At 42.0% G+C, this 11,114-nt stretch overlaps 1 protein-coding gene across 2 annotated transcripts; it reads right to left on the reverse strand.

Moving 5' to 3' along the window:
* Window positions 1–740: 740 nt before the first annotated feature.
* ERRFI1 (ERBB receptor feedback inhibitor 1) lies at window positions 741–10,804 on the reverse strand. 2 transcript variants are annotated; one of them, XM_082295705.1, is made up of 4 exons: window positions 10,741–10,804; window positions 4,068–4,264; window positions 3,867–3,943; window positions 741–3,282 (listed from the first exon to the last, which is right to left on the reverse strand). In XM_082295705.1, the coding sequence occupies exons 2-4, from the start codon at window positions 4,187–4,189 to the stop codon at window positions 2,087–2,089; spliced, it is 1,395 nt and encodes a 464-aa protein (XP_082151831.1). In that variant the 5' UTR covers window positions 4,190–4,264; window positions 10,741–10,804; the 3' UTR covers window positions 741–2,086. The 2 variants fall into 2 exon arrangements, with proteins under 2 accessions (XP_082151831.1, XP_082151832.1); XM_082295706.1 differs by lacking the exon at window positions 10,741–10,804 and adding an exon at window positions 10,165–10,325.
* Window positions 10,805–11,114: the final 310 nt, after the last annotated feature.

The raw sequence follows: 11,114 nt of genomic DNA on the forward strand, positions 1-11,114 counted from the left end.
TGTTTACATTTTGAAGCCAATCTGCATGGGCTCTTAGAGCTGTGGCACAGCAGTAGGTGTTTAAGCACCTTCCTAAATGAAGCTTAGCAATCCTTCAAGGTATAAGAGCCAAGGGATTGGGCATTATTGAAAAACTGCATCTGACATTTTTCACATCCCGTAAAATACCAAGTATGGTACCCTGTTTTATTCTGAAAAAAGCCCACTGACAGAAACATCCACACTGCCAGATCAAGGCAAGTATTTACCTGCAAAGTTGTGTGATGCTTTCTATCTTCAGTAACCTTATCCATGGCTTGCATACTATGGTGAAATGCACTTGCTTTGTGGTAAGTATTCACAATTTCTATCCCCTCTTAACCATGCTATTTTTTACCAGGTGAGAAATTGAAGACAGGAACACTACTTTCCTTTCTGTACAATGGTGGCTAACATGCTATAGGTGACTCTAGAAAAAACCAAAATCATTTATAATGTTAGGCCAGATAACTTAATCTTACAGGATGTTTTATTGTCAGCACAAAACTATAGATACCATGCTTCCAGGTAGTAAGGTGGAATTAAAACTAATGGTGTGCAATGTGACCTATTGAACACTTCTACAGAAATCTTAATTCTAATTAAATGCAAGCTGAACATCTGTTGCACATTTAACATTACTGACTTCGAACTTTCCAGTAAATGCAGAACTAAAATGCACAATTGCATACACTATTCAATAAAGCAAAAACCAAAATGTATCATAAATAAGTATTTTATAACTTTATTAAACTCAAGACATGACAATATTCAAAATACAAAGTGAATTATTTTTTATTCAATACTGTACACAATGCAGAAATATCAGTGCATTTCTATAGCATGTATTTCACCTTCATTTAGTTTGTACTAAAACAAATAAAAAGTAAGCTTTAAAATAGCTCAAACATCTCATTCAGCAGTTTAAACTGTAAACACCTTGTTTACTTCTGTTAGGAGGAACACAATCTTCTGTACCCCTGTTAATGAGCACCCTTTCTCTTGTGCTTATCTGTAAGAGAATAAATGTAACCAAACTGAGCACAAGAAACTGCTAAGGTGGCACCTCAGTGAACTTCAGTGAATGGCTGAGGCACAGTGAGGAAAAATTAAACAGCAAGAAGCAGCATCTGAAGCAGCAAGAGATGGGACTGACACTGTTCATAAATGGAATCATGTTTTTCCTCATGTTTTTTACCCTCCTCCTCCTCCCCTAAAATACTGAACAGAAACCACAACACAAGACCAGCTTGTGCTGTGTTTCTGTATTTAATACAGTCATAATTTCAGACTCTAGGTGAGCACATAGTTGTTACTGCCTACCTAATAGCAACCCTGTGGCTGCTCAGGACACATTCACACATTTCTAGGATCCAGCAGGAAAAGAGCAGCAGCAGAGGCTTAGCAATAGCTGGTCCAAGTCTCTTCTAGGAAAAACTGCAAAATTGAGCCAAGTGTGTCTAGCAAGTGAATTCACAAAACCTAACTCACTTTAAAAGTCTATTAGCATCAAATTAATTTGTAAGATAGATTAATCTTTCAAAATGCACTTCCAATATGCCTGCCAAGTCTTGAAGTGGGTATCAGATCTTGCAGTTACCTTCTTATCAGGCTGACATATCCTAGTAAAAGAAGACAGTCTGTTCTCAGTAGAATTACTGTGTAAAAAATTTTGGAAAATATCTGATACAAAAGCTGTACTGCATTACTTGGTCTGTTGTCTACTTTATAAGTGACTCTTAAGCAAAGACTCATTTTTTAAATTTTTTTTTTTAATAATGTGACTACCAAATATGTTCATCTAGGTAGCATACAACTGGCCAACTGTGACTATCCCTCCATGTTTCTTCAGGATCTTTGTAGGTTTTCAGCTTACATACCAAGACAAAAAAAAAGTCTTAAGGAACATATCAAATATATGCAGCATAAGAGGACTTTACCATCCACTTTCCAGTTCTCAGAGGACAAACTGCTCCTACTTCATTATTCTGTGAACCGTAAGAACTTTGTAACATGATAAAGTTCAGCTCCATCCCAAATAACTGAGCTGAGACTGTGCTCCCAGTCACTAAGGGGAAACCACGTAGGACAGGTGTTTTCGTTTCAGGGGACCACCTATGTCCATTCTGGGTTTTGAGTCCAGTTTTACTGGGGCTGAGGTGGCTGTGCAGTCACCAGACCAGGACTGAACCTCAGTGTTAGAGCTCCTCTCCTCTGCTTCTCTGAAGAATTTCTCATACTTGTCCAAATATGGAGGTCTCTCTGGTAGCAGATAGTAGTGCGTTGAACTGGCCTTCTTACCATTTTCAATAATTGGAAGAATGCAAGGGACCCTATTTGAAGATCCTTCACTATTTTGTCTTTGTAGAGCTTTGCTGCTGACATACTTAGGATCAGGTGCAAAGCTCTGGGTGGGGGGCATAACCCCATTGAGGTATGATGGAAGGCTTTTGGGACTGGGGGTACGGGAATTGCTGCGTGACAAAGGTTCTCGGGGGGGTACTTTGGGAGGCCTGTCTTCATCACTGTACGCACTGGAAGCGACTTCTGCTGACCACCTTCTGTAGTCTGGTTTGAGAGCCCTTGGGGGTATGGGAACCCTTGGTGGAATCTCTGGTTTATCTTCATCAGAAGTTGGAGACGACCTGTTTAAGTGTCCAGTTAGTCTTACTATGGGTTTATTGAGAGATCCAGCTGGCCCGGAATGGGACCTTCGCAGGCGTCGATGCAGCTGCTGTGGAGGAGGATAAATACTGGATATGTACACATTTAGGCTTTGTGTAGGGTTGGCATCTTCTGGTTTTGGTCCTGTTGGAGTATCGAAATATGCATAGTTGATTTGTCCACAGCCCCTAAAGCTCCGACGGCTTGGAGCACTGGATTTAAAAGGGGGAAGTTCATAATCTTCTAACAAAAAGTCAGTATCTGAGCTAGTCAGGAATTCTACCTCTTTGTCAACCTCATCTGGAGTAAAGTGTTCAGATACAGGCAGAGGGGGTAGTGGCCTGGAGCTGCGATCATTAGAAGATGCAGACAGAAATTGAATTGGTCCATTTTTTATTGGCATGTGAGGAGGTGTTTCTTCAGAAACACAGCCCATGGTTAATGACAGTTTACTAAAGCCAGGAACAAGATGGTCGTCGTATCTTGAAATTGGCTGTTCATTTTTGGGACTTACAGGAGGTGGGCTGGATTTCTGAGATGGGACTTGGATGCAACTTCCAGCAATGTGGTCATTCATGGAAGCCTGGTTAGAAGAGTGCCCTAAAAAGGTGAGAAATTCTTAGAGACACTTTTCTAAGTAACACTACAGCACATGACTTTGCCACTGTATATTTAGTTCCTTCTAATGCAACAGTAAATAATGTCTGTTTAATGTCTCCAAGTAGTGAAATGCAGGTATTACAGATCTTATCTGGTCATGTATTTATGCATTTAGTTAAGATAGCAGCAGAATATCTTATTGCTTTAGACCAGTGTTCCAGTTAAATGAGGTAGTTCAAGAGACTCCACGCATAAGCAAGAGAGCTACAAAGATCCCAGCATAGGACTACAACAGAACAACTGCTTTTTTTACCAAGTATTTTTTCTGTCCAAAGTGTAATGGCAACTCAGAGGCCTCCTACGTACAAGGCGAATGGGAGTGTGTGTGTGTTTTTGTTTAACTCGATCGTGTTGTTTCAAAGTGGTTTTGTTGGTTGGACCTGAACAGGAGCACTTTCCTGAGCTGCCAACAGAGGGCAGCGCGGCCCAGCCGGGAGCGCGTCGGTGTCAGCGAGGCCCGCAGGGTTTTCCCAAGACAAATCCCTTACACTTCCCAACACCTATGTGTCAGACTTTGTACTTACCAATGGATGGCAAATGTTGCTCGGTTGATGGGTTTAAATTATATGTCACTGCTAAAGGGTCCACATTAAAGAAAGCACTAAAAAAAAAGAAAAAAAAAAGCCTTCACTGTAAATAAACCATAGGTCTGTACTGGCACAAGTATTTGTAACATTCATTTCGTATACTTGAAGATGCAGTAGATAAATTTTAGCCTCACTCACTTTTCAAATCCACTGTGGGTACCCCAGCAGGTTTTCAGACTGCCCATGCCTTGACTGGTGTGAAGAAATCCGGTTTTTAATGGGACTCTCATCTCCTGAGCAGCAACCCCTGCAGTTGACATCGTGCAGTGTTCTCTGAGGATGTCTCACAACCCTTGATATTCAGGACTTGGCAGGTTTCCTGCAGTTTTCATTCCCTTCAAGAGAGAGGACATAAATATCAGAAATGCAAACCTGATGTTCCATCTCTCATTGGAAATTTCATTATTCAAGGAATTAATATAGCTCTGTAGGAAGGCCTTCTGTCCTAATACTTCCCAACTGGAAAACTTGACCATACTGCTTGTTTTGAGTCTGATTGCAAAATTAAAGTACAGAACAGGCAAGTTCTCTCAAAAAGCTAAACTGCATAGAAAAACGCATATGAAAAAAGGAAAAATATGTTAAGTAAAGGTATTGATATATGGCAATTGTGTATCCACAACTTCAGTTCTTGAACACAGACTACTAGTTATTTATGTACAAAAAGTTTTTAAAGTTTTTTAGAACAATCTAACCTTCTAGTAGCTATCTTCAGTCGTATCTTTCTACTAAAGATTTTAGTTTCCACTGTAGCCAACATGTAGTCTGCTGTTAAGTATTATCTTCCATAGCCTTTGCTCCAATAAACAGCATTATTGACTACTTGAATTAGAATTCTAAAACTTATTTTACATAAAACAGTAACTATTCTTAACAAACTTAAGAGTGTTAAGATACTTCAAAACAACCTCAAGTCTTGTAGCTATTTCAAACAAATTGGAAATCTAGTGATTTGAAATAATCTCAGCTAAAACTGCCCTGCTGCATTCAAATCTATTTTGAATGTGAGAAGAATGTTTTATCTGGCTCATTTACAATAGAAAAAATGTGTTGGCAATTGCTATATATTGAGTAAGTAATCACAGTCTACAGAACAAATTGACTCACAGGACTTTGTTTAGAAAATTTATCAGGGAGGGGAAGGGGCAATGTAAAATTAGTCAGCATTCTGAAGGCAGGCTATAAAAAAGACAATAAAAAAGATGTTCTCTGGGTCTCTGCTTCATCTACACAAATATCCTAAATTCAGCAAGTGCAATACGGTCTGTTTAAAAAAAGACACAAAAAACCTACCAAACCAAACCTCACCCAAAACAGTTTAATTTGTATCTCTCTTGAGAATCAATACCATGACCATATAATATTAATGTGAATTTCTCCATATCCTTCCACCAAAAGAATTCCGTCTAAAGAAAAGTCAACCAACAACTGAGGGCTGGCTACATCAGTGCTCAGCAAACATGGCAAGAAAACCCCTTCAGAGCGTGGTACTGCAAAAAATGCGGTACAGACACAGGTAGTAGCTTATGGTTATGGTAAATCTGCCCAAACCAGGCATTCTATGCAGATGTGTAACCTTCCTTTTCCTTTAGGAGGAAAGATCCATTATACTTGTCTGCAGCATGAGGGATGGGCAGACTCCTAAGCAGGACTGTAAACCAGGTGCCTGAGGATTAGTTTGCAATCCAGCATCACTATTTGCAGTTTATAAACAACTGTTTGAGAAAAAACAACACTGCTGTGCTCTTTCAATTTTGAATTGGGTCCAGTATTGATCATCTTAAGAAAACAGTAGCTTCTGACCATGTGTACATGTATGATATGTGAGATGTAATCCCATTCTCTTTAAGAGTGCGATGGTTTTCTTAATAATGACTGTCTGTGTCAACAGAAGTGGGATTGTTTTAGTCACTGCCAGATACCAAATATATTTTAGGCAGGCATTTCAGAATAACTCTAGACAGGAGACTTTAATAGAAGTGAACAGGGGCCAAACCAGTGTTCTATGTACTGCAGCACAGCCCTACTTCATTCAGCCCTCCTGATTTTAGTAAAGACCATGTTCTTCCTCTTCAGACAACCTCCTTAAAAAGCTACCTTAACCCTGGAAATTTTTGCATAACACAGTTAAGTTGGACCCCTCCCAGTAACAGGAACTGCAGATATTTCATAGCAAAATGAAATAAAAACACGGAGTCCCGGGAAGCAGTAACATAGTCCTGTAAGTGCAAGCAGAAACACTGTATACAGGGGAGCAGAACACTAGAGAGACCCACTTGTCAAAATGACTTAAGCAGCACAGTACACATACAGCACCAATTCTAAAATTACTTATCAACATAATTTCCAAATAAAACATCCATCTTATCAGCCCACACTGTATTGAGCAGTGATTTTTTGTGCCTCACAGATCCTATCCTATTAGCAGCAAATCTACAAAAGAAATTAAGAAAATTCATTACAGAACTTAAGAGAGCTTAAGGCTAATGCCTGCTGTCCATTTCAGTATTTCTGAAGTCAAAGGCAAGTCACAAGTTAAAAAAGCACTGGTACAGAACACTGATTAGTCAGCAAATGATCATACTCCACCTCAGTCTGTGTACAAGATCTGGCAAGACCATGAGACATTGATTATGATATATAAAATGAGAGGAGGGGGAACAACTTCTGTAGTTTGAGAGCACATGTAACGTGCTAGCTGTGATAACATACAACCCTTGCAGGGCTTGTTAAGAAGCCCAACCTCCACCAAATCCCACGCCTAAACCACTACTAGTAATTACTGTGTCAGCTTTCTGAATGCTGTCTAAATCTCAGCTCTCAAGACTGATAGTTGCACAATCACCTCTCTGAAATCTCTCTGGAATGCTAAGCTCAACATCTGAAACAGACTTAAATATTTACATACTCTAGGAAAAGGTGATTTTCACTTGTTTCAGTAAGTCTTTACTTTTTAAAAATAAAGCACAAATTATATAGCCATAAGACTTGCTTCATTCATCAATGACCTCTTTGCAAATTCACAGGTGATTTGCCTTGACATTTCAGAGAGTTATGAAACCGTCCTCTGTGCCTTTAAGCTAGGATATCAGGAGAGGTAGTGCTCTTTCACTAAACCACCTAGTTACTTTTTCAGTGGAGTCTAGAGTTGGTGCTTGTATTTTAAAACATGCATAAGCTTGTCTGAAGACAGTATCTTAAGAGGGAGACATGAGAACATGTAACTGAGTACAAACTTTGTATTTTAGACAGCATGCTCTTACTAAAGCTGAGTAGTACATACTCTATTCTAGTAATTGGTTTAAAAAAAATTACAAAAGTCAGTCATGAAGATATAAACAACAGTTTTCACTGTTAACTGCTGTCCCAATTCTGCCTCCTTAAAAGTTTAAGGATCTAGACTTAACCATAAATAACATCAAACTGTATTTGCTAAAGAAAATGGACACTACACAGTAATGAAACATTCTTGATCTCACATTTGTGTGCTGTTCATTTGCACTGAATGAGCTTTCAGTTACTCTGCTTGTCTGACCTAGTTATGCACAGTTTATGGCATTTAGGAAGGTCGAAGCACTTTTGAAGATGTTACAGTTTGTGTTATTCAAAAGAAACAGAGTACAAACAAAAACTATGGCTGGTAATTTCTACAGGGCATTTACAAGCCAAGGCAATCTGAAGGTTTGTTGGTGCTTTAAGAAGCTACTGACACCATTGCCTGTAAAGGTAACAGTGCAAAGGAGTGTAATCATCCAGGTCTGCTTGTATTAACAAAGATGAATAACACCAAGTATTGGAGATTATATTGATTTTAAGATTTTTTTTACAAAGACAAATATACCTTCAGACTTCAACTGGATGGCTATGCGTAAGCTGAAATTAGTCAAATGTATCCATAAACAGTTAGGGTATCTGCATAGTGAGAAATGTGGAAAGATTTTTGTGGTAAGATGAATTACAGCAAATATCCCAAACATACCATTTTCCTACAGATACATAATAAATACTTGTGTTATAACAATAGTAATCCTCTGTTTAGAAACTAAGAAGCATGTGCTTATATTTTAGCTCAACACCTATCACCAATCACACACAGAATCTTGTTACTCTGTTCCCTGTTCTCCCAGCTCCAATGCAACCAAATATTTGAGGCAAGTCAAGTTCATAACAAAGAAAACCTTTCTGGTATGCACAGCAGACCAAAGCATGCTCTAGAATGTTTCACTTAATGGGTATGGAATACAGCAATTTGCTGTACAGATTTCTGAATGCCAGTACAGACTTCGGACAGGTTTATAAAGGCAACACTCTTGACAAGGAGCTTATATACTTCTTGTAAGAAATGGGAAAGAGGGGAAGAAAAAAAATAAGACCTACTTACCCCTTTTGGGAGGGGAAGAAATGTGTCTACCTTAAATCCACAACCTATTTTTGCTCACCTTGCCACCACATTATCTTTAACAAATCTCAGGAGCAATTCACAGGAGGAGGGGCACATTTTTGCACTACAAGTCATCCACTCCAGCTAGCTGTTCCTTATTTGACAATGTGATGTAATTTCCTTCTTCTCCTCTGACTTTCTATTTAACATTAGTACCTGAGATAGAGCCACCCCTTTTAACACTTAAGTATTTCAGACTTCCAATTGGACTTCAAAAACATAAGTGCTGTTAATATACTTTCTGGAGCTCCAAATACTTTAAAAAATGTTAAAATTTCAGTTTCTCTAGTTCTTATCCCTCAAGTACTTCTGTCTTTGTAGCTAGATGAATACTGAGTAACCAACACTTAGCAGAAACAGTCTCATAAGAAGGTTAGTTTAAATTTATTCATTTAATAAATAATTAGATCTTTTCTATGCACCAAACCTCCACAGTGCAGTTCAGTATCCCTCTGAGTCACAGACTAAAGCATGCTCAGATACAGGCCTCAGAAGATATTTCCATTCATAGGAATTATATTCTTTACAGTTATTGTATAAATTAATTACATTCTTAACTTTGAGATATTTTTCTACACATTCTGCCAGCCAGAACTGGACCATTCTGTGGCAAAGAATTTAAGACTATGATCACTTAGTAAACAGTCAAATCATGGGTGCTTGCAAATAAAACTAATCCTATGGGTATACAACAGACAAATCAACTGAACAGCAGACAAACTCTGTATTTAGATTGCAACAGTCAGCTATTTGGAATATATTCAAAGAACCACAGTTCATCAAGGAGTTTAAGTTCAGTTAAAATTTGGGCTACCATTTCACAGTCCTACACAGCAAATGGGAGTAACTGGTAAACTGCCAGTAGAAAACTAATAATTAAATAGCAAGACAATTGCCTTGCCTCTGCTTGTCAGATTTCAGATGCATGCTTAAGGTATGGTACTTCACCCTCCTGAAAATTTTAATGTGAATATAGACAGCTTACATTCAGGAAATAAAAATTCCTTTATAGCTGACTCAGAATCATAACCATAGTGTAAGACACACTGTGATAAGTTTTAATTCTCTTTTCCACTACCGAGAACTGGAACTGTTTTTCTCCAGAGTAATTCCCATACTGCAGAGCAGGGCAGACATAGGGCTTCATCAAGACTATATGCCCCCACCTCAACAGGTAAGTTTCTATTTAAAAAAAAAAAAAAAATCAGAAAGTTGTGCCATATAGGTAAATTGCTAAGGAAAGAAAACTAGGTTTGTGCATAAAGTAAATTGAGTGAATAATACAGGTGAATTGAGCAGTTTAACTGGACTATAAATACAATTCACAAATGCATTTATGATGCAGAGGCATCATTCACCTGCCATTCCCGTATAACACAGACTCAGGTATTCCCAAAATGACCAAAGAGACCTTGCCCCCAGAGCCTTTCTCATCCAGTTAATATGTAATGAGGTACTGTTATCTTTGGATCGAGCATAAGAAATTTTTTGCTTATTGCTTTAGAATACTACACAGGGCCCTTGGTCTATGCTCCAGTGACAGGAGACCACTGAAGTCGCCAAGTCCCCCGGCCTGCTCGCTCTGCTGTCACATTCTCCACTGCCAATACCGAAGGGTACAGCGGTGTCTCCAGATTTAACCACCACAGACTGGCTATTTTAGAAAATCGAGGATAAGTGCGTAATGAGGTATTAAGTCACAAAGAAATGTTTATTCTAAATTAAGCCATCCTAAATTAGCGTGCGAAGCGCAGAGCCTGAGCGAGCCCACAGTGCGGTCTCTTGTTTACTCACAGGAGCGAGAGGAGCAGCTCGGACGCGAGTGAGAGCACACTGATACTGTTTCGGGTCAGGAAGAAAACGCGTGGCACGCCACGTTGATTTCCAAGAATGTGGCTGCGGGCTCCGCTGACCCCGGGCGAGTCCCGTCCCATTTAGATGGGCTCCCGCCGCGGCGAGCGGAGCGGGTGTCGCACCGAGATCCCCCGCCAGCTCCGGGGCGAGCGGCGCCGCGGCGGGTCCGGCCCTGCTGCCCCCCCCTCCCCTCAGCACAGCAGCACAAAACGCGCTCCCGGCTCCTCCCGGCGCGCGCCACCGGGCCCGGGGCCGCCGCCACCCCTTCCGCCCGCCGGTGTGAGCTGCGCCGCAGCTCCGAGCCACGGGCTCAGACAACCCCGGCGCGGCGGCCCGACCAACGCGGGTGTGCCGCCCGATCCACCGGTCCCCGCTCCTCTCCCCAGCGGCAAGGCCCAGCACAGCCGGAATGGGATGGCCCCGAGCCGCAGACAGGCAGCCCTGGTAAGCCGGCCGGGCCCGGGGGCCGCCATGGCCGCGAGGGGCGCGGGAGGTGCCGCCAGGGCCGTCACTCACCCCGACAGTGTCGCGCAGCTCCGCGCGGCCGTCGGCGCCACACGCATGCGCCACCCCAGCGCCCGGTCACTGCCGCGGCGCGCGCCGGCCGCCGCTCTTATGGAGGGGGACGGAACCGCGCGTGGCCCCGCCCCGCCTCCGCACGGCGGGCCCGTCACGGGAGGCCTTAAAGGGGCGGCGGCCGCGCGCGCTCGTGAGCGTGTTGTGGCGGTTTCCGGTTTTGCTGGGCGCGGGGGCCGCAGCGCTTCCCGGCGGGGACCTGGGCGCTGGCGGTGCCGCCGCTGTTCCGCGCCCGCCAGCGGGAACGGCCCCCGGGGCGCCCTCCGGGCGGCGCCGCCCCCGCCTTGGCAGCCCCCCTCCGCCCGGGCCTGCGG

Source organism: Coloeus monedula (genome assembly GCF_965178545.1).
Source record: "Coloeus monedula genome assembly, chromosome: 22".
Classification (NCBI taxonomy): domain Eukaryota; kingdom Metazoa; phylum Chordata; class Aves; order Passeriformes; family Corvidae; genus Coloeus; species Coloeus monedula.